General features: G+C 45.7%; 1 protein-coding gene across 10 annotated transcripts in view; it reads right to left on the bottom strand.

The window, feature by feature from the left end:
* The window catches only part of KALRN (kalirin RhoGEF kinase), a 695,559-nt gene that overhangs the window by 428,531 nt on the left and 239,312 nt on the right, over positions 1-27,716 (bottom strand). For all 10 annotated transcript variants that reach the window (XM_069555992.1, XM_069555980.1, XM_069556000.1 and 7 more), the window contains exons 4-5: positions 22,546-22,738; positions 18,489-19,001 (exon numbers count right to left, since the gene is read on the bottom strand). In XM_069555992.1, the coding sequence (XP_069412093.1) occupies positions 18,489-19,001; positions 22,546-22,738 (706 nt within the window). The remainder of the gene's footprint in view (positions 1-18,488; positions 19,002-22,545; positions 22,739-27,716) is intronic.

Below are 27,716 nucleotides of genomic sequence, written 5' to 3'. Positions count from 1 at the left end.
CAGCACCACAGTTCGAAGGCATCAATTCTTCGGCATTTTGCCTTCTTTACAGACCAGCCCTCACAATCATATATGACCACTGGGAAGACCATAGCCTTGACTATACAGACCTTTGTTGGCAGAGTAACGTCTCTTTTCAACACACTGTCTAGGTTTGTCATCGCTTTCCTGCCAAGAAGCAATCTTCTGATTTCATGACTGCAGTCACCATCCACAATGATTTTTGAGCCCAAGAAGAGGAAATATGTCACTATTTCCACCTTTTCCCCTTCTATTTGCCACGAAGTAATGGGGCCAGATGCCATGATCTTACTTTTAATATTCAGTCTTAAGCCAGCTCTTTCACTCTGCTCCTCCACCCTTATTAAGAGGCTCTTTAGTTCCTCTACACTTTCTGCCATCACAGGGGTATCATCTGCTTATCTGAGGTTGTTGATGTTTCTCCCACCCATCTTGATTCTGGCTTGTAACTCATCCAGCCTGCATTTCTCATGATGTGCTCAGCATATAGGTTAAACAAACAGGGTGACAGCACACAGCCCTGTCGTACTCCTTTCTCCATCTTGAGCCAATCAGTTGTTCCATAAAGGGTTCTAACTGTTGCTTCTTGACTCACATACAGGTTTCTCAGGGGACAGGTAAGATGGTCTGGTATGCTTTCCGCAGTCTGTCATGATCCACACAGTCAAAGGCTTTAAGTATAGTAGATGAAACAGAGATAGATGTTTTTCTGAAATTCCCTTGCTTTCTCTATAATCCAGCCAAGTGTTGGCAATTTGATCTCTAGTTCCTCTTCCTTTTCTAAACCCAGCTTAGACATCTGGAAGTTCTTGGTTTGCATAATGCTGAAGCCTAGCATGCAAGATTTTAAGCATGACCTTTCTAGCATGGGAGATGAGTGCAATTGTCTGATGGTTAGCACATTCTTTTGGCCACCTCATGCGAAGAGTTGACTCATTGGAAAAGACTTTGATGCTGGGAGGGATTGGGGGCAGGAGGAGAAGGGGACGACAGAGGATGAGATGGCTGGATGGCATCACCAACTCGATGGATGCGAGTCTGAGTGAACTCCAGGAGTTGGTGATGGACAGGGAGGCCTGGCGTGCTGCGATTCATGGGGTCGCAAAGAGTCGGACACGACTGAATGACTGAACTGAGCTGAACTGAACTGACCCTTCTTGGGAATTGGGATGAGGATTGACCTTTCTCTTGTGGCCACTGCTGGGTCTTCCAGACTTTCTGACATAATGAATGCAAAATCTTGATGGCATCTACCTTGAGGGACCCTTAAGACTCTCCAATCTTTGTTTTCAATTATCTGCTCATCTAGGATTGAGCTTTCCTGCTTTTACAAAGCAGGATAGAGAAAGAAAAGGTAAAGGACCCCAAGATGTGGACCTAGTTTGTAGCTCCCCAGAATTCCTTACTGAAGGGAGTTTGATACCTCACCTCTTCTGTATCCTGCAGGCCTGTAGACCATAACGAGCTCAGGGTTCTGGGAGACAGTCTTTCACTGATGTCTATAGACAGGGAGGTAGTTGGGACTTGTGCCTGACAGACAGTTAATAAATACCTACTGAAGGAGAGAAGGTGTTCTGGGCCCTGTCTGTTCTTCTTTAGGCTTTTGGAATGACAGCAGGCATAGTTGTATATATGGTACAAGAAAGAAGTCATTTTTATCTATCACCATAAATCCAGCTCTTCTCAGAGGATGGCTCAGCCTGGTTACCTGGGAGACCCCAGCACTGTAGCCTCAGGAATCAGTCAGGGCACCAAACAATATCACAGGCCAGGCTGTATCTCTGACCTGCAGACATGCTATTGATGCTCTAGCATAGTTCTTACCCACTCTGACCCTCAATTCCCTAATTCCCAGATCTCAGATCTAACATCCTAACATGCTACTCACATCTAGAACTGTCCAGTTTCTCTATAAAACAGACAAATGTCCCTGTTTGCTCTCATTGTGAGCAGGGAGTTAATAAAACCCTTTCCCCTTGCGTATGCTAATCTGACCTTCAGTTAACACCCTAGTTCTGTTTCCCTGGAAACAGATAAAGATAGCATGTGCCAACATGTTACTAAATCATGTTGCCTATGGTTTAGAAAAAAAAAAAACACTCCCGACTGGTAAACTGAATCTGGATTGGAAAGACTATCAATGAACTATAAATAACTGGTGGGGATAACGTCCCTTGATCGTCCCTGAAGGGGGTGACTCTTGTAACTGGTGTGTCCACTGCCAGAACCCTGGAAGCTGTGCCAATAGAGTTGCTATAAGAGATACTGGCTCGTGTGAGACGTGTTGTCGAGACGTGAGAGCTTCTGCGGCTGCCCACCATGGACCTTGTCTCCTTGCACCTGAGCTGACCTGCTGCAAGGACTGTACTGTGAGGAAACCACAGCTCCCACCTTATATTGTCCCTAGTGGATCAGTACCAAAGGTGGCCCATAGCAGTCTTTGAGTCTGAATGCTCAGTGGCATCTAAGACTCCTTAGTATGTGTGGTATCCATATTGCACAGCCAAATCCTGTGTACATAGTCTCTCTTTGTCTTCCCTTTCCCCATGCTCCTTTCTCACTTTCAACTTCTCTCAATAACAGCAGTAATAATGGTAATAACAACAATAATAGCAACTAATATTTGCTAAATGCTCATCCTGGTGGCTCAGTCAGTAAAGAATTGGCTTGCAATGTGGGAGACCTGGGTTCGATCCCTGGGTTGGGAAGATCCCCTGGAGGAGGGCAGGGCAACCCACCCCAGTATTCTTGCCTGGAGAATGTCCCATGGACAGAGGAGCCCGGTGGGCTACATTCCATGGGGTCACAAAGAGTTGGACATGACTAAGTTACTAAGCACAGCACAGCACCTTGTGCCAGGCACAGTTCTAAGCATTATTAACATATAACTCATTTACTCCTCTTAATAACATCCTAATTATCTCTCCAATATTGACCCCAAACATTATCATCTCCATTTTACAAACTGAGAAACTAAGGTACAGAGAGGCTAATTAACTTGCCCAAAGTCACAAAGCTTATAAGTGGCAGAGCCAAGATTCAGACTCAGGAGGCCTAATTCCAGTGTTGATATTCTTAACCCTGTTGCTCTACCTTCCAAAATGCTCAAAGCTTCATTTCTGTCTACCCTTCTCTTTTTCACCAAACTTCCAGAAGTACATTTGGCCCCTTGGCTGCTTTCGTTTTTCCTCCATCCACTTCCTGTTTAACCTCTTGTAATATTTTCTACCTTTACTGCTTTCCTAAGTCTGCACTCACCATGAAAACTGACTGCCTCTTTCTTTCTGAGGTCTTGACCCTTCCCTTGATCTTGCATCAGAATCCAGTGCCGTCATTTCTGCCATCCTTTCGACGGGCTCTGACCCTCTACCATAGGCAGGCCATCCAGCTGCAGACACGATCAGCTTTCTCCTCCTGCTTTCACAAGTCTCTACCCAACACTAATTTCTCCCAGGAGAATCAGGGTTTCACAGACTCAGGCTTTCTTGACACACCACATCTAGTCTCAGCATGACAAAAACAATAGAACACTCTAATTTCAAAAGCCCACCAATTCTTCAGTTCTACACTGATTTATCTAAACTTGCCTCCTAATTCTCTGCTGCCCCTTTATGGCTGTCCTTCATGTCCCTCACACCCTCACTGGAACCATCTCAACCCTTAGCCCTCTGTCTTTCATTCATCAGCTTTGTCCATTTGAAAATCCATTCAGGCTCACATTTTCAACAACCCAAATATTATTTCCTGTTTCATATGCCACATCCTGTGCCAAGTACGTTCACAGACTTTCATGTTTAGTCCTTATGCTGCTGCTGCTGCTGCTAAGTCGCGTCAGTCGTGTCTGACTCTGTGCGACCCCACAGATGGCAGCCCACCAGGCTCCCCTGTCCCTGGGATTCTCCAGGCAAGAACACTGGAGTGGGTTGCCATTTCCTTCTCCAATGCAGGAAAGTGAAAAGTGAAAGTGAAGTCGCTCAGTTGTGTCATAATAATGCAAAAATGAGGTTTTGTTAATTTCGTTTTCGACATAGTGAAAACTCAGTACAAAGAGCTGAAGTAAATTGCCCAAGATAACACAGTTTGTAAGTGATGGAGATAAATCCAGAATCTAGTGTCCATCTGAACCTAATTTCCTCTCTTCCAGGGTGCTCTCTAACCTCAACTTCCCTGATAACTGACAAGAAGAAATATGTGGCTCTGCACAATGAGCTTTACACACATTATCTCAAGCCTCGAAACAGCCCTGTAAGTTAGATATCACCATCATCACCTTTCTCTAGAAGAAACTGTTTGAGAGATCAAATAATTTGGCCAAGGTTGCACAGTCGGGGTGCATATTAAAGCAAAGTCTATATGACTTCAAATTCCATGCTTTTAAACTACTATCCAATTGTCTCCCAAATGCACACATTTTTGGATTATTCCTAGTCACCTGGTGCCCATGAATTCAGTATGAATACCCCCTTGCTGTAGCATCAGCATCTCAAACTACTCCGCCTGCTCTGTGAAAACTCTTACCTTCTCTTGACCCCCCATATCTTTACCCTGCCCCCCTGAAGTCGATTCATTGTCTTTCTTCAAATCATTCTGAAATGTACCCTGTACTTTCCACTGCTATGGACACTCACCGCTCAGCCCCTCCTGCCAAGATTACTGTAATTACTCCCTTACTGGTTTCCCTGACTCTGTTTTCTTCTTTATACCAAGCAATCTGCTCCACCAGGCTCACTGCTCTGATACACTACTTTTACCCCGTCATTCCCTCAGTCCAAAAAAAAAAAAATCCCCTACAGAATTATTGTTGCTATCTATTACCTATAATTCAAAATCTAATCTCCTTATTCTGGCATGCAAGGTACCTCCCCGCCCCCATGCCCAGTTGGTCCATATCTGCCCTTCTCCCTATTCTTTCACTCCACTGTATGTATCAAGAATCCTTTCCTGCCATATTCTATTCAGCACCATGCAAATAAATCACACCATGCTCACTGCCACCCCCATATATGTGTTCACATCTCTCCTTCCATACCCAAATATCCGATTTACTTCCACCCTTCAAAATGTACTGGAAGTCTCCTTTCCTTGCAATGATTTCTTTGACCAACTGAGCCCATACTGATTTCTCTTTCCTCCAAGTTCACTGCCCAAGTATGTACCATAATTCACAAACCTAACCTTCATTCAGAACTACCTAAAGTGTTTTCTTAAAAAAGTATAGCTTCCTAGGCCCTATCCTTGAGATTCTGATTTAGCAGGAACTCTGCAGGTAAATCTGATGCCCTTACATTTTTATTTAAACAGTTCATGTAGACATATAGTCTGTTTTTGATGGGGTAGCTAGTAAGGAACTTAACTCTATCATATGTATACTAGTTAAAAGCATTGGTTGACAACCAACATAAACCACTGATCCTTGATGGAAGGGAAACATACAAATAAGCCCCAGGTCTACCCTGGCTTTCTCCCTGAGGGTATTTTCCAAACTATGAAGCCAAGAAACAGGAGCTGAGCAGAGAGCAGCAGTCTTAATGGCTGTAATATAACAGAGACTAGACTTCGGGGCTGGTAGGGTGTTTGCAATCACGGTGATAGGAAATTAGAGAGGAGGGAGCTAAGAAAATGAGACCTAAAAATGTTCACCAAATTTCCTTTAGGTCCTTGGCCAGATCCTAAGCTGTGCATAGGCAAGGTAAGATTCCAGAAGGCCTAGGAGAGAATAGCTGTGGTATGCGGAAAACTGAAGAGAAACATCAGGGGCTACAGTGATGAGGAAATGTTACGAGTTCTAAATCAGACAGTGTGAAGAGACTTTGGTGAACTCTGGACACTCAACTGGGACCCCAAAAAGACCAGACTGTAAGAGTAAGAACGGCATCCTAAGAATACGGGCTATATCCTAGAATTAAAGAAAAGATGGAAGTAGATATGTCATAGCAAAGCCTAAACCAAGGCTCAACAGGATCACAATCTGTAGTTTAACTGCATCCCAGAACAAAACTTAACAAAAGTTAGAGGAGGATAACCTAATCAAGAGGCTGTACAATACATCATCTATAACAACCGGTAGATTATTCAACATATGAAGGAGAGAAAATTGACTAAGAATAAAAGAAATTAAAGTCAATAGAAACAGAACCTGAGATGATTAGGCTATAATTTAGCAGACAGGACTTTCAAAAGAACCATGATTAACATCTTCAACAAAATAGGAGGGAAAGGCACAAAATGAGTTAAAAGGGGAACATAACAACAGAGTCCAGTGTTCTGTTTCTTGTAGCCAAAAGCATGCCGACATAAACAGTCACGTGCTCAGGATGCTTAGCACACTATTTTATTCACTTATTGAGCGCCCACTGTATTCCAGATATTGGATTAGAGACTAATGAGGAAAGATCAAGGTCAGAGTCTAGTGAGGGAGGCAAATATATTTGATAGTCTGTCACTTTTAACTGTGAAAAGTACTATGAAAAGTGTATATGCCCTGGAGAAGGAAATGGCAATCCACTCCAGTATTCTTGCCTGGTAAATCCCATGGACACAGGAGCCTGGCAGGCTACAGTCCATGGGGTTGCAAAGAGATGAACATGACTTAGCAACTAAACAAGAACAACAAATATGTGTCTATATAACTGATTCACTTTGCTGTATATCTGAAACTAATACAACATTGTAAATCAGCTATACTTCAACAAAAATTTAAGAAATAGAAAAAAAAAGGCAAAGGTCAAAAGGCAGAAGAAGTAGGTCTTTATTTAGTGGCAGTGAGGAACCACTGAAGGAGAATGATAAGGTTAAATTCACCTCTAACCCTAAATGGGTCTCTGCACTGAAGCCCTCAACACACAGTCATTTATCTCATTTGCAAAGAAGAGTTCAAGGCAGCCACCATGATCTCACAAAAAATCAACTAACACATTACAGACTTCTCCATGACCGCGGGGTCTCACCACCACCACCCAGCCCCCTGCCTCCTTCCTGCCCCTTCTTCTTTTTCTTAAAAACCCTTCAACATCTGAGATGAAGAAGACAGATGTAAAGAAGGAGATACAGGTGCCATACGGAAGGCGTCTGGCACAGGGCATGACGCACAGTGGACGCTGAGCACATGCTAGTTCCCTCCCACTTTCTTCCCCTCCTTATCCTGCCAGACAGGCTAAGCTGCCAGCCACAGGTAGTTGTTTTCTGACTGAAGAAACCCAGGCTACAACTCTTCAGGCTCAAATCACACACTGTCCTAGAAAATCAGCACACTCCTATTAGGCCTGAAAAGGTCGCTCTCTTCAGACCTGCCCTCATGCTAAGTGAGGTAATGAAAAGTTTCACCAAGTCGATTATTAATATAAATGTTTTCAGAATTTGAATAATGTTTTTATTCTTTGCATTTTATTTCCAGTCTGCTTGCCTGGATGGACTAAATTTCCTGCAGTCCTGGCAACACACACACACTACCCCACTGTGGGAAGGAACGGTCACCCAGGAGCCAGCAAGTCAAGCAGAGGAGAAACGGGACCAACCAAGCCAGGAGTCAGCTCGGGGAGCCTTGGGATATTGACTCTGAGTGGCCAAATTCCTTCCATCTGAACCACAGATGATGATAAAATATTTTCAGGAACAGCGTGAGGGAATGTTTACTCACTTCCCAAAATGTAAAATTGAAGAGGTCAAACTCAATTTAATTCAAGCTGAGAAAATAGTGCCCAGCTTTATCCCAGAGCTAAATTTAGGCATAAACCGAGTTCTGGCCCTGGCAAGTTAATTTATATGAGCTAATGCTTGTTCCTGGCCTACAAGATATACTCAATAAACGGTAACTATTATTGTTACTGCAAAAATGGAGTGTCTGTTGGATGTTCTCACCCAGTCCTCCCACACATCCTAAAATCAGCTGTGGCAATTACTTGCACATCTGGGGAAAAAATTCCACGTGGACTGAGGAGGAGGTGGCCTCCCCTTTAGGAGTCCCTCTCCGAGAAAGGGGGCAGATGCTATGCTGGAAGGGGTCTGGACTAGGTGGGCTTGACTCTGAGCAGAGGAAGAAAGCTAGCCCTCTCCTCTTCCCTTCTCCCCTCTTCCTACAGCAACAATGAGGCTGAGAGGTGGGAGACCACTAGGGAGCCAGGCTCACCTACCTGCTGGAGAAGATGCTCTATCATGCTTCCAGCTTCCGACCCCACCTAGCAGAATATACTCCATAGGAACTCAGAAAAAACTTAGGAAGGAAGAGCCCAATCTTCAAAACCCTCCATTTCCTTAACAACCTCATTCAGAGGACTAAGGTAAATTCTTGTGTTTAGATAATGCCACTGTCCCTAAGAGTAGAGCAGAAATGCACTAACCAGGTAACTCCTGGTAATGTTTTCAATAACCTTCATCACCACTTTGACTTCTCCATGCCTTAAGAGAAACCAACACTTGAAGTAAGTCATTTATCCTTCTTCCAAAGTGCTTTTGGGCTTTCTTTTCACCACCTTAACACCCTAACATAAAAGTCTTGTGGTTCCCTTAGTTCTCCTTCCTCCTTGACCTCCAATGAACCACCATGTCCTATTTTCTTTCCCTTAGACTATCTCCAGGACTTGCCCCTCTCCTTTCCTCTCTCCCTGTCAACTCATCGGCTCACATTTGGATTAGTATAAAAGGACAAGAATTGGTTTCCCTAACTCCAACTCTTTCTCTCCATTGCAAGAGGAAACCTGTTAATTCCAACTTTTAAGCAAAAAATTAGAGTGACATCTCTTGAAACCACTCAGCAGTAGGTGGTGCTCTTGTGCCAACTCAGAGCACTCACAAAAGTTTTGTTCTATCAGGCAGCGTATTGAGTGCCTCTGAGGAACACAGTTATCTCAGACACTGGCCCTGACCTCTGGGGATGTGTAATATCACTGCATTGGGACAGGGCCAGTTTGATGGATAAAGACTATGGAAAGTTGCCCGGAGGACAGAAAGACCACTTCCATCAGAGGAGAGTGGGGAAAGTAGCTAGGCCTTCAACTAGGATAGGGTTTCAATAGGCAGATAGGAGGGAGGTTGGTATAAACACAGGTGTGGGAGGTGGGCCTCTACAAAGCACAAAAGAGGTTTTCCTGATGTCGGGGCTGAAGGCCCAAGTCCAGCATCATTCTCCATTCTAGGGCCTTCTGGTTTGCACCTCCTCGGGCACCTCGGGACAAGGGGTATCCCAGGGAAATCTTTTAGGACAGGACACATGCCACTCTCAGGTGAGACAAGTCAGTCCACCCATCTGCATGGAAGAAACCAACATCCCTTTTTTCTCTGTACCAAGAAAGGGCAAGAATGTAGCTTTCCTCCAGTCCCTGGTTGCTCAGGGAGTGGTGTGACTAGATTTCTGACCTCCTGTTGTGACTCCGGGTAATCGACATGGCATGGACACCCCTCCCTCCACTGCCCTCCCCCTGCCTACAGCCCACACCCCTCCACATGCCGAGCCTGAGCTGCAGCCACACTGGACGGAACCTACTCTGTGCCTCTGAGGCTGCCATGCCTTTGCTCATGTTCTTCCCTGGCCTGCACCCCAATCCAGGCTGAAGGTTTCCCCTCATGCTGTCCCCACAGCAGTGACAGGCTCTTCGGTCAGCTTTCCCTGTGCAGCAGCTGTTTGCCAGTGCCTCCCCGCTCTAGTGTGGTAAAGCCTGACTCCAGTTCATCTTCCAATGGCCCGTTCCCAGTACAGTATCTGGCATTTATTTAATTGGCTTGTCTTCAGCAACAGTGTTTTAGATCCTGCCAAACTGGGCACACACTTCTAACTTCCTTCCTCTAGCTTCCCCAGACACCAGGGCCTTACCTCACCTCTATGTTTTGTAGCCACATCTGCCCACTGTCTGCTCCAGTACCCATGTTGTGGATGGCCGTGTACTCTCTGCCCTTCTTCCCATGCCCTGCAAGAAAGCCCCCCAACCCCCATGCCTCTTCCACTCTTGATGGCCCAGCTCCAACTGGTCTCCATAAACTTACCATCTGCTGAGCACCTACTGGGCTTCTGGCATACTAGATGCTTCAGACACATTTTCTATAATCCATATAACAATCCTAAAGCATGTATTAAAAATCTACATTTTACAGATAAAGAAACTGCTCAGAGAGGGCAAACTGGCCATAGATAGTCAATCAGCTAGCAAGTGGCTAAGCTGTGATTCAAAACTCGTCTCTTGTGATTGTAATGCCAGTGCTCTTTCTAGAAGTCTTGGCTGGGTCTTCTGGTGGCCTATGCACGCTGCTCTCCATGGGAGGCCTGAGCCACACAGGGAACCACCCAAGGAAGGAAGCGAGACCACAAAACAAGACCACAAAAGGGAAGTGAAACAATCAGTTCTGAGAGAACGAATGCATCCTAGAAGGCTGGGGTAACAGGCTAGAGGAGGTGTGTGGGCACAGAGAAGAGGGTCACCAACAGGAGAGGAAGCAGAAGGGGCGCAGTAGGGAGGACAGAAGGTGAAGGGAAGGGAGGAAAGTGGATTCTTCAAAGTAAAATGGCTGGGAAGAAATCTTGGGAAACAATTTCTGTTTATATCTCTGATGAGCGTCCTTCTTTCCTAGCTCATCTAAATTGCTGCAGACAGACTCAGAGTAACAACCCAGATTCTGGGAAGTACTGTTTGCATAGTGTCCCTGTTCTCAGTTCTGAAGGGTCATGTGGGGTCCACATGTAATGGGAGGCCACCTATGACACGTATGACAATTCAGGCTACTGCCAGCCCTCGTAAGAGACCTGGGAGGGTGGGGGGAGGAGTCAAGCCTGCTGTGCCCAGTGTTCCTGCCGCTCCTTGCTCCACTGCTTCTCACACCCACTTCCCACGCAGGCCTGGCCACCTCAGCGGACACTGAGCACACGGTGTCCCAAGCATGAGGCAGAGTGAAGGACAGAGCGGGAGAACGGGTGCTAAGGAGGAGAAAAACAGCTTCAGGAGAAAACATGCACACAGGCATTCTGCAAAACACTGTGACGTGGATTATTTTTGGAATCTAATGTTTCTAATGTTCAAGGGGAGGAAATGAAAACGAGTAAGTAGAGATTCCCAGGACCAACAGGCTGGAAATAATACAGGACGCAGTGTCCTGGGCTGGGTGGGACACAGACACACTTCCTTGCCCTGAGCTGAGCCAGGCAGCGGGAGGGGGCGGGGCAGTGGAACAGCCTCAGCAGGAGGGAGGCAGCAGGAGGGGCACCGGGGACCTTTCTCCAAAGGGAGCAGGAAGTTACAAGCCACCCAGCAAAGACTTCATCTCAAAGGTCGTAGTTCTTGGAGGCCTCCCTCCCAACGCCAAGGGCTCAAGCAAATGAATCACAGAAACTTGTCAACATGCTCCCTAGAAGACCAACCAGTGCTTGCCCTCTTACCATAGCAGGGGTAAGGTCACAGGTCAGGTGACCACCAGCCTCCACTCCACCCCAGTCTCTCTAGCCACCTCCTAGGTTACTGGCCTATGCACTCTTTCTCCTGCAGGGCAAGGGCAAGATTGGTATTGGGGGGCGGGGGTGTGTGTGGGTGTGTGTGTTGAGAAGCGGGGGGAATATTGGGGAGTGTGTGTGTGCGTGTGTGTTGGGGAAGGGGAGGAGTATGGGGGTGTGTGTGTGTTGTGTGTGTGTGTGTATTGGGGAGGGGGAGGAGTATCGGGGGTGTGTGTGTTGTGTGTGTGTGTGTGTTGGGGAGGGGGAGGAGTATTGGGGGTGTGTGTGTTGTGTGTGTATGTGTGTTGGGGAGGGGAGGAGTATTGGGTGTGTGTGTATGTGTTGTGTGTGTTGTGTGTGTGCGTGCGTTGGGGAGGGGGAGGAAGCCCAGCCACAGAACAGAGGGCCCACCTTCCCACTGCCTACCTGACACTATCCCAGGCACACCTCCCACCGTTGCCAAATCTCAACTTTCTCAAGTAAAATGGTGCTCACATTCATACCCCTCACCCTCCCCAACAGACAGGAGGCCAAATGAGGAGCCACCAACTGCGTGACTCTGGGTGGGTCTCTGCTCTGGGTCAAAGTTTTCTATGTAAAAGGAAGGGCTGGACCAGAAAATCTCTAAGGTCAGGGGTGTGAGAACACTTTAAAAACCGACATTCAAAAAAAGATTTCATATCATGACAACAATAGCACTTCAGTCTGACAAATGACACTGTTGGCTCAAGGCGTGTGGGGGTTGGAGAGGCGGCCAAGAGAAAAGGCAGTGAGCCAAGCGTGGGGCAGGGAGGGGAGCAGTGTGTTTCTTCCACCCTGGCCCAGTGGTCCTGGTCACCCAGGCAGAATGAGATTTAGGGTCCTGCTTTGGGCTCTGGGGAGTGAACAGCAGTGTTTGCACCTGAGAGGGAAAGGGCAGGAAACAGCAGTGGGTGCTCTGTCCGTGACAGGGCATCCTGTGGACGTCCTGAGCTGCTAGTACAGTTAACAGGACATACAAACAGCAAACACAACAAGCACAAAACCCTTAGTGCACTGTCCTGCTGCCCACCGTCATGCTCTTCACCCATCTTCTCAGGGTGACTAACATGAAAGAAACATTATTTTGTTTGCATAGACCTCAGAGAATATAAAAATGCATAGACATTTCTTGGATAAACCGCAGGAAGTTCTGGCTGCAAGCTTGTAGGAGAATATGACAAGTACGCTCTTTGCTCTCATGCATGGCAGGGGCTGACAAGTGTCTCAGGCGTAGCTCGTGCATGGGGAGGGGTTGTCACCTGCACCTGAGGAGCCTTGCTTTCCTCTATGGCTGTTTCAAGGACAGACACTACTTTTCCAGAGACTTTCCCTTTGGCAGTTCCCCCAACCCTGACTCACCAGATATGATCCCAATTTGACCCGGTGCTTCTCTCTTTTGCTTCACCCAGGGGCACCACACAATGCAGTGATCTTGGGGGCCCCTCATGAACCTTTATCATAATTGCCAACTTCTCTCAAAACTCAGTTCTTAACTTCATCCCATTAGGGACCATTGAAAATTATTTGGAGCAAGTTCATTTGAAAGGTAGCATTGATCACACTCTTTGAGGTCTCAGCAGGTACCTGATGACTAAGAAGTAAACCAGGATTGAAACAGCACAAGAAGGAAGGGAAGCCAAGGGTAAGGGAGCAGTGATCTGGGCGAGGCACAGGGCTGGGGCCTCCACACACATCATCGCATTCAATTTTCCTAACAACCCTGGGGAGCTTTCTTTTTTTAATCAGTAAAAGAACTCAACAAATCATGACCCTATTTGCTGAGAAAAGCTTCTCTTTCTCATTTTCCATCATCAACCAAAATGATACCTCTGAAGAGAGAAAAGTCAACTGTAGATACACAGGGGAGGATGAATAGTAAAAAGGCAAAAATTACTGTACAATTGTTGAGCTGTGAAGGGGCTTAGACACCATGCAGTGTGGCAAGTCTCAAAGGAGAAGGAACGTTAGCACATTTGGGTCAGGGTGAGAGGGGTCTTTACTCAACCACTCTGGGGACTGTGAAACATCCCCTTTACAAGACTACTCTTGACCACCACTCTCACTACGGTGACCACACCCGCCTCTTTATCCCAGTGAAGGACACTTTCACAAACAGAGAGGATTGTACATAGAATAATATCGTGTGCAATCAGAAGAAAAAGTCAAAAGACACTGAGCAAATTCTTCATCTCTGTTTTGTTGGGAACATAACTGGGGGTCAGAAGTTAAAGATGTGCCTAAGATCTCCTAAGAGCTAAGTCTCCAGGCCATGTGAGAGCCCCCTCTCACAAAACTCTATTTCATCACAGATATGGCAGCCATGAGTGTGAACAGAATTTCACCACACAAGGATGAATATGGAGGAATGAACTTAAAATTAGGTTCTCCAAAGGGAGCTTTCCCACAGGTGGCATGGTAAAGGCAGCCATTGAGGTCAGGATCCTCTAAGCAAACGAGAGGTCCTCATCTGGGCAGGTGCCTCGCTCATGGAGGAGGCAGGCACCTAAATATCCTCCCAAGTGTGGTGATAAATACCTTGTCTTGGGTGTGTCCCACATGAAACAAATACAGCATGCGGTATAAACTGATAATAAGCACAGTTTTAACGCTGGAAGCCCACTGGATAGCTCTGTTCATTCTTTGGGGGATACTCCCACAGGAAGTGGAAATATATTTCTTCTTTCCGGAATGGCTTTGAACAATATTAGAGGGCCTCCTGGATAGACATCAGTATAGCCTCCTTTATTCAGAAGCAAAGTAGATCAAGGTTTCTCCATTAATTAAGTCAAGCTATGCCCTGGAGCCCTTCTAAGAGCTTCCCTTTCCCTACAAAGACTGGAAGATCGTGGGGAATCTTCCAGCAGGTATCTGGTATAGCAGCTTTGGTATTTTCTGATAGCTATGATCGGCATCAGCACATATATGGGCAGCAAGAGGTCACAATGGCGGGTGTCAAGATGACAAGGCTGGGCTTCCTATGGTGCCTGGAAGGTAAACTCTTGCATCTCACGGTCTCTCCCAATTCTACCATTCTAAGATGTACCCTAGGCATCCAGGAAAAGTGGGGAGCTAAGGAAGACACTCCACTGAGCTGTACCCACCCTTCTCTTTTCCAAGGAGACATCTACCATGAGTCTGCTCAATGACTCGTAATAAACAAACTGCCCCCTAATGGAGAAGAGGCCTCCCTTCTTGCCAGTAATGGGATGTGATTGCAGGGCAGACACCTTCAACACACAGGATCCACTGCAGCTAGTGGGGCAAATAGCTGTGAAACAGGGCTGCAAAGAGAGTCGTAATCTGTGCCTGGCTAATGAGGAGCGACTGGACCATGTTCTGTGAACACAGTGGAGGACAGGCCCATTAGTTACAGACCAGAGGGCACAGGGCCCAGGCAGTGGCGCTCATCTTCCAACAAGATGCATTCTGTGTTACTCGAGTCACCTCTGAATTACCCAGCCCTCCCACAAATTGCTCATTAAGGCTTTCCTGTCATTTCTGAGCTGCAATATTTTCCTTTCCTAAGAACTCCTTAATCACAGAGGCTGTGCCTAGGACAGTGGGGTGTACACAGCAGACATAAGTAGTAATAAATAGGACTTGATGACAACCTGCTGCTGAAAGACAGAAATTCTGGCTCACTCATCTTTATCCAAGTGCCTTGTTTTGGGCTCATGACAGCTGCTCAGCAGACGTTTATTAAATGAATGGGTGGCCTGCCTTATGAATTATCTGTAAAACAGAGTCCCTCCTCCCTAAATGTTTAATTGGCAGAGAAAATGGCTCCTTCCTGGCCACCCCCGAGATGAGGGATGCATGGGGTCATTGCAGAGGTCAGGGGAAGGTGGTGAGGGGTGGTTTCACTTCTCAAGGCCAGCTGGCAAATGGGAAGTGCTGCCATTATTGAAGGCCTGGGAAACAAGCTGTCACCCACAGGGCGAGAGAGGAGACTGCGCCCACCCCTTTATAAAAATAGAAGCTGGGTGATCACCAGACTCCTCCAATTGCCAAGAGCTTCCCAGATCTGGAATCAGAGGCCTCCAACAAGCCTCCCACCAGACAGGAGGCTAAGACATGGCTCACGCAGTAACTATTTCCTCAGGCCCTTGTTTAGATGCGGATATGCTCATACAGCTCTTACCCAAACCACCATCCTCCTCACCCTCTTTCCAAAACACCAAATAAGTCAAGGGCTGAGGCCCTTAGTTCTGCACAGATATTTTAAATTAATCTTGAAGCAATTTAAAAGGATTATTTTTCTCCCCTGCCCCTCACCCAGCACATTTCTGTGGCAGCTAGGTCAAGCCTGAGCAGCATTTTCACCACTGACTCAATATCAAAATATTCCTGGGTTGCCTTCTCCCCATCAGCCTTTCACTCCCTCCGTTTGTTTTTTTTTTTATATTCCTCCTCTCCTCCTCTGTACACACATATACACACACACACACACACACGTGCACAAATATGCAAGCAAATACACTTCTCTTTAAGGTATGAGAATGGATCCTAACAGAGTCCACATACAGAATTCAGGGATCGTACACTTCAATAGGGAAAAAAATATGCTTTTATTTTTACCCACCTCTAACTAAAATATAGCATTCTCTTCAATTATGAACAAAGGCATCCAACTTCATTAATGCTATCAATACTTGGGCCTCTAGAATCAATAGAAACATACTCATTTTCATATCATATCAGGGTTGTTGCCCTGAAACATCATCTGTGGTCATCACTACTACAAAATTATGGTAGTTATAAGATTTCAAGTCGATCTTGTTGTTTAACATGCTCCTAAAGTACCACCTAAGTTGCTATACTTTAAAAATTTTAGTAACTGTATTTCAATAATTATTTTCCAAGCCCATATGTAATTTTGTACATTTACAAATATTATTCTGAGAAGCAGTCCATAGTCTTCACCAGACCAAAGGGATCCAGAGTGCAGAAAGGTTAAGAGCCCCAGCTTAACCTAATGAACATTAGAAGGTGGGACTGAGATTTTCCCCAGAGTCATCCTGCACCAGGGGACTCAGGGACTAACAGGTAGAGTTCAGTGATAGCATAAGGCAGGCCCCAGGAGTGACAGGAGAGTAGGGTTATTGGATAAGAGCTTGGGTGGACTTTGGAGACAGACACAATATTGGTTCTGTTCAACTGGCAGTGTGATCTTAGGGAAGTCACTGTACCTCTCTGAGCTTCCATTGCCTCCATATGAGTTAAGAATAATACACCATACAATTCTGTGAGCATGAATTGTGAGGCAGCATTACACTTGGCTGACTGGTTCTAGGCTGACTCCAGGTCAGCCTTCTCTACCTGGGGGCTTCTGCGGTAAGGCATGTTATGCTGTTTTGTTTTGTAAATGGGCACTGTCTGGGCCCTTTTAGGCTTTCCATTTCCTGAACTTGAAGGATGCCGTGAAGTGCCTCAAACTCAAACACATCTAGGCAGACCCAAGTCCCCTACCTCCCTGAAACAGGCACCCAGGCCAGGATGCAAAGCAGATCTCCTACCCCAGAGCAGAAAAAATCTCAAGTAAAAATGAAATGCTCCAGACCTTTCCAACACTGGTCACGGAGGCCAAAACACATGCCTCTGACTTTACAGAGTAGCTGACTCCTGACCTGCTGTCTCTTCTCACTTGGATATGAGCAGGGGGTTCTGCAGTCCATGTGCTCCAAACCTCAGGCCCAGGCCAGGCTAGGGTCAGACTTAGGCTGCCTGGCCACTGGGTCAAGAGTTCTCAGGAAGGCCAGAGGAAACCCTGAAACTCCAAAAGTTGTGCAAGAAACCCCTATCTCTTCCAAACTCTGTCTTAAATGATGTGCAAAAGTTCTGTTGTAGAAAGGGGTCATGTACTCTTTTAAAATTATACATATTGATTTTCATCTGATTATAAATTATAAAAGATTGGAAAGCACAGAAAACTTATACAGAGAGATTAAAATTAATCATAATCCTTGCCCCTGGAAATAAAAAGTATTAATGGTGAATGTTTTTCCAGCTATACTTATATTGGCACACTTATTATATAAACTAGGATCATAATTATATAGTTTTGTATCTTGATTTCATCACTTAAAATACCTAGAGACATTTTCAGTATAGGCTCTTAAAAGACACAAAACTATTATATCAGGCACTGTCTGTAAGACTCAAGGTTACTGAGAGTCATGGTGTTCCTACTAGTGATATTATGCATTTAAATTTTATTCCCAGAAAATTGATAAGAGAGCCCCTTTCACTCCTCTTAAAAGTATATGCAACAGTCAACTCTCTTCTTTAGCTCAGAGAGCATCTAGAGAAGATACTTTGCATCCTTAGCAAAGAGGCACTATAGGGTATTTTCCTTTTTCACTCTTCTCTTTTTCACTGATAAGGGGAAAGCTTTGAAAATTTACTGCTGGAAAAAATATCATGCTTGAGAAAATGTGCAGCAGTGAGGAAAAACCTCCAGAAATAAAGTGGTATGGTGGGAAGAGAGCACTGGACTTCAAATGGAAGAGAGCTAGATTCCCATGTCAAGCTACCATTGTAGCCCCAAGATCAAAGAACACCCAACATCACCCACTCAGAGGGCCAAAGGACTGTATAGACTAAATGAGACTCTGTATGCAGAAGAGCTTTGTCAACAGTCAAGTATACTGCAGGGCAATAATCACTAAGTCGTGTTGCAACTGGTAAGAGCATTGTTGCTTCTGTTGTTCGGCCAGCTTGAACCATTCACAGCACGCCCCAAGAGGGGCAGTGTCTAACAGTGCAAAAGTGGGGAGTCTGCAGCCATGCTGCACCTCCTAGTTTGGCCAAGATATTTAGCTTCTCAGTTTCTTCATCTGTAAAATGGGATGATGATGACATACCTACCTCGTAGGACTCTTGACAGATTAAAACGCGTTAATTTACACATGGTGCACAGAACAATACCTGATACATAATAAACACCACACAAGGGGAGCTTTAAAAAGTGGGACTAGCAGAATCTGTGTGTGCCCCGCACCCCAGCCCTACTCAGGCTTGGATGGCACCCTCCTACCTTTTCAGCGTCCTGCTCGAAGAGCCGCAGCTGGAAGCACTGGTCTAGCTTGAGCTTGCGCACATGCCACATCTGGTGCAGGTGCTGCCGGGTGGAGTGCAGCTTGTCCAAGAGGCTGGTGATCTTGGGCACCAAGCTCTGGAAGTCGGCACTGCCCGGGATGCAGTTGCGCCCTGAGAAGCCATCACTGCAGCGGATGCACTGCAGCAGTCGCTGCCCCTCCCGGTCCAGCTCCTCCACAGGCGCCTTCAGCACCTTCTTCTTCAGCTGTGTGTGTTCATCAATTAGCCGCCTCGAGCCCTCCACGTCCACAGGGAACTCCTTCCGGGCCAGCATCTCCTGCAGGTCTTCAAGGCGTGAGAGCAGGTGCACGGCGCTGTTGAAGAACTCCTCCAGGGAGAGCCGCAGCTCAATCCACTCCTCATGGTTGTAGTCCAGGGAGCCATCGAACTCCTCCGTCAGCTGGGAGGGGTCCACCAGCTTCGTGAGGCCCTCCACGGACACCATGCTCGTCTGGGATGGGCAGACACAGAGAGGGAGACTCAGTGATGCAGGGGCAAGTCTGGGGAAGACCCCCAGGGGAGCCGTGGGCAGGAAAGAGAAAGTCAAGAGGAAAGGCCAAGGTACATCCAGAAAATGACCAGACCCTGCCTGGAAAAGGGCAAGTGGGAGAATGTGCAGCCTCCTGAGCAGATGTCACAATCAGCCAAGGTCAGTAGTTTCAACAGACTAGCTGACTGGCTCAAAAGTCTCTTCACCTGCCACCATTTGCCACTGAAGGAATGACTGTCTTCATGTCCCTACTGTCCTCATTTTCCTCTTTCCAAGTCCACCACAACAGGATGCTAGAAGCTGGGAGAATAGACTGAATCTAGTTCCAGGAGCCTAGTTCTCAATAGCTTTAAAACCCAGGATCCTGTCCTCATGGGTGGATTAAAGAGTGAGGGTCAGTTTTGAGCTGCAAGGGTCTCAGAGTTGATCTTCCTGTCTCTGTCCACGAGCAGATGCCCTTCTCTGCTGCAGAGAACAGACAGGGCTTGGGGACAGGGAGTCTGGGCTCCCCATTTTCTCTGAGCCCCCTACAAGCTCTTAGAGAGTAGAATGGAGAAGGTTTGCCTCTGGGACGCAGAGCAGCAAGTGATGGCACAGGCAACCACCCAAATTTACCAAGATCTTTTCCTTCCTACAGGATTACCTGATTCTGTTTCCTGGAGAAGGAGAGGCAACTAGAGAATATCTAGATCCAAGGTCTAACCCTACAATTAACAACTGTGAAAACTAGGTAAAGCAAGTTTGCAGAGCTTCTGCTCCTTCCACTGTATAATGGAGATAATAATGGGCTGTGTGTAAAGTGCCTAGGGCATGGAGCCAGCGCATGCTCCGACGCTGTTAGTGCTCATCAGGATGACCTCAAGGTTGCATCCTTTCTGAAGCCCTTAAATGCAATTCATGCCCTTCTGTCTGGCTGATCTTTGAGCATCTCCTCCTCTTCTTCCTTTTCCCTCTATCTCCTTCCAAAGACACAGAAAGGGGCTCTGAAACTGGACTACTCATCAGAGCACCTTGGAAAGTTTACAAAAACACTGATGCTCAAATCCTTGTCCAGAGAAACCCTCATCTAGTTGGCCTGGACTGGAACTTGGGCATGGGTAGTTTTAAAAGCTCCTAATGTGCAATCTTGGAAAAGTTATGACCAACCTAGATAGCATATTGAAAAGCAGAGACATTACTTTGCCGACTAAGGTCCGTCTAGTCAAGGCTATGGTTTTTCCTGCGGTCATGTATGGGTGTGAGAGTTGGACTGCGAAGAAGGCTGAGCGCCGAAGAATTGATGCTTTTGAACTGTGGTGCTGGAGAAGACTCTTGAGAGTCCCTTGGACTGCAAGGAGATCCAACCAGTCCATTCTGAAGGAGATCAGCCCTGGGATTTCTTTGGAAGGAATGATGCTAAAGCTGAAACTCCAGGACTTTGGCCACCTCATGTGAAGAGTTGACTCATTGGAAAAGACTGATGCTGGGAGGGATTGGGGGCAGGAGGAGAAGGGGATGACAGAGGATGAGATGGCTGGATGGCATCACTGACTCGATGGACATGAGTTTGAGTGAACTCCGCAAGTTGGTGATGGACAGGGAGGACTGGCGTGCTGCGATTCATGGGGTCGCAAAGAGTCAGACACGACTGAGCGACTGAAATGAACTGAACTGAACTGAATGTGCAACCAGTGACACAACCTCTGCAGATCCAAATCCCTGCTACTCAAAACGCAGCCCTGGAACCAGCAGCACTAGCACCACATGGGAGCTTGTTAGAAATCCAGGATCTCAGGCTCCATCTAAACCTGCTGTGTCAGAATCTGCATCGAAGGTCCCTAGGGAACTCTGTGCATTAAATCCAAGAAGCCTTCTTTTAGAGCACTTTCCCCCTTTGAATTTGGCCCCAAGTTTACCACTTCCGGGAAGTCTCCCGTGATTTCATTCAGCAATTTTTCTTTAAGTATCTGCCATTGCACATGCCAGGACTCTTATCTCTTAGCACTTATTGCCTCACTCTATACTAAGTGTACCTCATCTGCTCTTTGTGAAACACTACTTTATAAACATTCTTCCAAGTGGGAAGCTCCCAGTTCTCTCTCCTGTTAAAGACCAGCTTGCTCAACTTGGGGTGAAGTGGGTGCAGGGAGATGGAAAATGCTGAGCAGCTATGCTGAAGCACAAGTTTTAAGACTTGTTGGAAAGATTGTTTCCAGTCGTTTCAACTAATAAATTTATAAGCCTGCTGTCACTGCTTCTGTATATAAACAAACCCAAAATACACAAAGCATTTATTTCCCTATAGGACTCCTAGTGCTGGGGAAGATGAGAGTTAACTGTTTTTACACCAAGTCGAATTTCTCATGTTATTTACACAGAGAACTGCCTCTCAGCTGGTCTCATTGCTGCGCTCAAATTGCAGCCTACTGGGGCCACTCCCCCCTCCGACACACACACAGGTGCTCCCGGCCCCTAGGGCCAAGCCTCTGGAATGGCAAGTTACTGATAGATTAAGGGCAGCCCTGCTTTCGAACACGAACACATACTGTACTCAGGGTTCATCCTCTTGCAGATGAGGGCAAAGTTCCCAGAAAGGGGGAACAGCTCGGATTTGGCTGGAACGAAGATTCCTAAATCACTGATTTAATATGTTGTCATTAAAGGCTCTCAGGGGACTCATATGGCCTCTAGAAAAATCTAGTTAAAAAACAACATGTTTTCTGAGTGTAAAAGTAATACAAAATTCTCAAAAGAAAGTAGAAAAACATGAAAATCAAATCACTCATCCAGCCACCTCAGATAAAGCACTGTTATCATTTTCATGCATTTCTCAGCCTTCCTCTGCATATACTATACACTTAAAAACCAGTTTTAAATTACACTGCTAATACTGTCTTATAACTTGTTTTTAGAAAACAATATATCATGCACGTTTTCCAATGACACTATTGTTCTAAATATAATTTTAATGGCCTCCTAGTACTTGTGTACTAATGTAGCCAAAATTAATGGATATTTAGGATACAAACTATACATATATGTTTGCATATATATGTATGTGTGTAAATATGTGCGATACATATGCACATATATTACTGCAAAAAACAATGTGATGAATATCCCTGTAGACATTTTTTTGTTTGTTTATAATCATCATCATTCATCTGTTTTTTAAAAATTTTTATATTAAAAACATTTTCCTAGAAGGAGAATTAAAAGATCAGTAGATATAAACTCTTTTTAAGGCATTTGACCTAAATTACAAGGTTGCCCCCAGAAACAATTCCTCTGACTTCCACACACCAGTAGACACAGGACTGCTTAAAGACTCTGTGCCCTTGGGACAATCTCATGAGCCTCTTCTCCCTTCTAAGAATCTCACTGGAAAGGCCATAATGGCCCAGGAATCCTGAATTATCAGCTAGTCCCTGACATGTTGGGGATTTTAAGGTGGTGGAGGGCAGGTGAGAAATGGGGGGGTGGCAGAAAGGGGAGGAAACAGGAGTGAGAGAGAGGTCGGCCTCACCTCAAAGATGAATTTGGAGCTGCCAAAGTTGGTCTTCTGTTTCTGCCAGAAGTTGTCGGGTTTGATGATGAGGGCCACATGGATCTCAGCGGGAAAGGCTTCTTGCAGCGTCTTGAGGAGGGGCTTGATGAGGTCCCACTTGGACCCCCGCATGTCGATGATGACGGTGAAGCCACGTTTGCACACGTCCTCGCTGTGGGGAGGTCAGAGGGCAGGCACGGTCACTCTGTGACTTCGGAGTACACAGTCAAAAAGCATCTGGAAACCTGCATTCCTCTTAATCTGGACCAACCTTCCAACTTCACACCAGGTCTCCTGGCTGTCTTCCAATGTAACTCAAAATGTACTGCCTCAGAAAACCTTTTGTGATTAACCTCATTTGACCAAGGGCATCTGGCTTCTCCCGGCACTTAGCAAATAACTCAGCCTTCCCTGTAGTCAATTGCACTTGTTGGGACATTTATGGTTTCAGCATTCACTATTGTGTTGGAGTTTCTTTTAATTCTTGTCTCCCTCTCTTGCTTCTGGGAGGAATCATCTTTTCTCCATTTGAATGCTGTACAAGCTCTCTAGAGACAGGGATGCTGCTGCCCTTAGATCTGAAATGGAAAGTCCTTGGCATGAGTGCTATCCTTCCCCAGGCCCACATCAATGGTAGCCACTGGAATACTTTACCACTGAACTGAACCTGGGCCAAAGAATCTTTTCCAAAAAAAGAGATCTAGGCTGATTCTATCAATTGATTAGAGATGGTACACAAGGTATTGATAACACCACTGTATTTAAGACGTATTACTTGTAGTTCAAATTGTATGTCAATTTTGACAAACTGTTGGGTCATGCCAATTACTCTTAGATGGCCAAGGGTGGGACTGACTAGAACAGTGGATGTGGTCCCATTGTCTCACACACTTCCATTATACGAGTCGGGTATAAAAAGGCACATTTCAGGAAGTTAAGAAAGGGGAACTACTCTTGAAATCAACGCAAGATGAAATGACAGTGACCAACTTTGAAAACTGAAAACTAATCAGACTAAATGAATCAAGATGATGCTACAAACTTACTTAAACACTTGGACTTTATAACACCTAATAATTTAAAGAAAAAAGAAAGTCAAAACAGTTATAACATCTCAGTTTGGAAGAAATGTTTTGGTAGTTAGGGGGCTTTTCTTGGTTTATTCAATCTATGTATTTATTTTCTAACTCAAAATAGACTTTGGTTAATTCACATGTTTGTATAAATACCGGTATAGCATTTCCTTAGGGTACTTGTCTTACAATTTCCTATTACCCAGACTGTACTCGCTTAAAGCCCTGTTCATGTTGCATGCTCCACCGTCGTGTACCACCAGCTACCAATCACTTATTGCTACTGGAGGTAAGGCCACAACTGGAGGATTTCGTCTACAAATGGAAACAAAATTCTGTTTCAGGCTTCACTCTCAAATCTCAACCAGTGATAAACTTGTCAGACTTTTGAAGAGACCACAGCTCTTGCAATTGTGTGAATGTCTCAAGCATAAGGCAGCTTATTGGGCCTCCCAGTTATACAGGAAACTCCCCAGGCAGGACAGACACTCTTTCCATTTCTTCTTGTTGACACAAAGGATTAGACTCAGCAAGGAAGAAGGTTGAACCCTCCGTTTCTCTGCAAATCCTATATCCCAAAGGAAAGCAGTTACCTCTTCTCCTACTCTGACATTTACTGAGTCAGTAAGTGGCCAGCGTAATTCTATATTATTGTATGAAAGCAATGTACCTTTTACTTAAATTGCAGAATTTCTTTCCTATTGTAAGAAAACACCTGCTAATCATAGAAAAGTTAAAATATTCAGAGATCTGCATGAGACACTAATGACAGGGATGTATAGTATTCAGGCCTATTTCCTTCCTGCCTTTTTTGTGCATGTAATTTTCATACCCTATAGTGTTCTACCTTTCACTGTAACATAGAATTTTTCTCATGTCTCAGATTTTTTTGAAATGATTACATTTAATGGCTTCCCTGGTGGCTCAGAGGTTAAAGCATCTGCCTGCAATGCGGGAGACCGGGGTTCGATCCCTGGGTCAGAAAGATCCCCTGGAGAAGGAAATGGCAACCCACTCCAGTATTCTTGCCTGGAGAATCCCATGAACAGAGGAGCCTGGTGGGCTACAGTCCATGGGGTCGCAAAGAGTCGGACACAACTGAGCGACTTCACTTCACTTCACTTGTAGCTCAGTCGGTAAAGAATTTTCCTGTAGTATAAGAGACCTGGGTTTGATCCCTGGGTTGGGAAGATCCCCTGGAGAAGGAAATGACAACCCACTCCAGTATCCTTGCCTGGAAAATCTCATGGACACAGGAGACTGGTGGGCTGCAGTCCATGGGGTTGCAAAGAGTCAGGCACGACTGAGTGACTAACAGTTACTTACTTAATGACACATAAGCCATCTTATAACTACACCACAGTTTATTTAATCATTCTCATTACAGCTTTACAGAAGGGCACATCAATTTACATGTATACCAGCAAAGCATAAGTGTACCCCCTGCCCCCACTACTGTATCCTCATCAGCACTGATTATTGAATTTTTAAAATCTTTGCCAATTTTCTAAGAAAAATATTGTATTACATTTATATTTGCATTTCTTTGCTTACTGGCTATAGCTTATTGACCTATAAGAATTTCTTCTGTGACTTACCTGATCATTTCTTTTAACTATTTTTCTATTTCAGTTTAATGGCATTTCTTATTGAGCTTAGCTTCATTTGCAAGCAGAAGTCACTTGGTCGTGTCCAACTCTTTGCAACCCCATGGATTATACAGTCCATGGAATTCTCCAGACAAGAATACTGGAGTGGGTAGCCGTTCCCTTCTCCAGGAGACCTTCCCAACCCAGGAATTGAACTGGGGGTCTCCTGCATTGCAGGCAGATTCTTTACCAGCTGGGCTACCAGGGAAGCCCTAGTCTGACTCACATTTGCTGCATGCCCACTTAGGCCAGGCATTGCACAGTAATTGGGGGTCTTCCCTTCCCTTAGAGATGACTGACTTCCTTGTTCACCAGCTCCTCAGGCCCTGTCGCTGTTACCATAATTATGTGGACATGAGAAAATCCCATCCCTAACAACAAAGAGTCAGTGTTGCCACCAAGAGCTGGAGTTTGACAATCCCAGATCTAAATGTGGTCATCAGTAACAGCTCACACACTGTTAACGAATAATGTCTGACAACAAAAAGAGAAATCAGGTACTAATACTCTCTAGGAAGTTCTCACTAGCTCAGCAGATGGAGAAAGAGGCCCAGAGGTTGAATGCTGAGAGGTAACCTAATTGGGCTTTCCTGGTAGCTCAGACTGAAAAGAATCTGCCTGCAATGTGGGAGACCTGGGTTCAATCCCTGGGACGGGAAGATCGCCTGGCAACCCAGTCCAGTATTCTTGCCTGGAGAATCCCATGAACAGAGGAGCCTGGTGGGCTACAGTTCATGGGGTCACAAAGAGCCGGACATGACTGAGCGACTAACACTTTCACTTCCAACCTAACTGGCATCTCTCTGTGAAAATAGCTGATCTACCGAAGTGCTTTCTCTGTGTGATTTGAAGCAAAAAGCATAGCCAGGGTAGGGTAAGGAACTTCCCTTCACATGCTTATCATGCCAATGACTGTGGCTAGACGCTTAACCCATGGTATTTCATTTTATCCTCACAATGACCTATGAACTGGGCATGGTTATCGTCACATAAGAGATGATGACACGGAGGCAGAGAGTGTGCCTAAGGTTACGTGACTGGTAAGTGCCCAGCACAGAGTCAAAACCAGGACCCCTGACTCCAAAGCCCACACCCAGGTTACTCTACCAGGTCACACCTACCAGGGCCACTGCATGTGGTGTTTTGTGACTGGGTGTGGAATGAAGGGTCAGTGATGAGGGGACCAGATTAGGAGACGGGGGAGATTAGGGCGAGGAATCCAAGTGTATGACTTCATTCTGCGGTCTTCAAAAATCACAAAAGCACAGAAGCAAAAGATCGTGGCTAATTCAGGAAGTTCAAGTAATTCACTTTGGTTTAGGCACAGAGGTAAGAGACAGCGTGGTGAGACAGTGTGGTCTGAGTGCCTCAGAGAGCCCTATTCTAGGCTCTGACCCTCCTTTTCCACCCTCCCCCCAGAGAACAAGGAGACCTGCCACATAAGAGTCCAGGCTGCCCCTACCCTTTTCTAGACCAAATTCCTTGTCCCTGACATCCTAAAATTTTCAGCTCAAAGGGCCCTTAACCTACTTCCTGAGCTCATACGTGCCTCTCTCCTAGGTTCCATCCCCAGGGTGTAAAGAACACTACCAGTGTGAGTACCTTGGCCTGAGGGGTGGCAAAGAGCTGCTGTTTTCAAAGATGTGGCTAGAACATGGATGTGTCAGCCAGGTTGTCCACATGCATGTAGGGGGCCTTTCCACAATGGAAGACAGACCTAGGAGGTAGGCAGAGAAGGGAGGCAGAGCATGAACTAAGGCATAGCTCCCTGCAACTGCCAAGTTCTAGCAAGGAACACAGAGGAGTCCAACAAATATGAATCTGAAGTTGGCCTCCTAGGTTGCTATGAAAATATTTTTGTCAAGGTAGAAGGGTAGAACACATTTTTTTCTAACAGTTCATTAACTTGCTATATTAATTTTCAATATTTAGACACAGGGTATGTAGGTTTCCATTTGTACTCCTGCCCCATTGGCATTGCAATGTTAGAAGCGGGTCTCAAATTCAGAAGCAACTTGTACCACGGCAGGAGTGCTGCACTTATCCCTAAGGGCAGTGAGGAACAGAACATGATCAGGTGATTTGGGAAGACTACCCCTGCAGGTGTGCTGAGGGACAGTAAATCAGGATCAGCCAGGGTAGAAGAACAAAAGCAGCAGAAGCAGAGACCATCTCCCTAGGACTAAAATGTGTCCTAAATGAAGCCTTCCTTGGGCTACCTGATTTAAAGCTGCAGCTGTCCCCTACCACTCCCTACTTTTCTTCCCTGATTTATGGTCTCCTTAGCACTCATTAACCAATGATTTGGTGGCAAAGACAGTAACGAATTTGCCTGCAGTCAGGGAGATGCGGTTTCAATCCCTGGGTCGGAAAGATCTCCTGGAGAAGGAAATAGCAACTCACTCTAGTATTCTTGTCTGGAGAATTC

The sequence above is a fragment of the Ovis canadensis genome, chromosome 1 (genome assembly GCF_042477335.2).
Source record: "Ovis canadensis isolate MfBH-ARS-UI-01 breed Bighorn chromosome 1, ARS-UI_OviCan_v2, whole genome shotgun sequence".
NCBI classification, from domain to species: Eukaryota; Metazoa; Chordata; class Mammalia; order Artiodactyla; family Bovidae; genus Ovis; species Ovis canadensis.
Note: the sequence above shows the minus strand (reverse complement) of the source record. Positions and strands in the feature narration are given on the sequence as shown.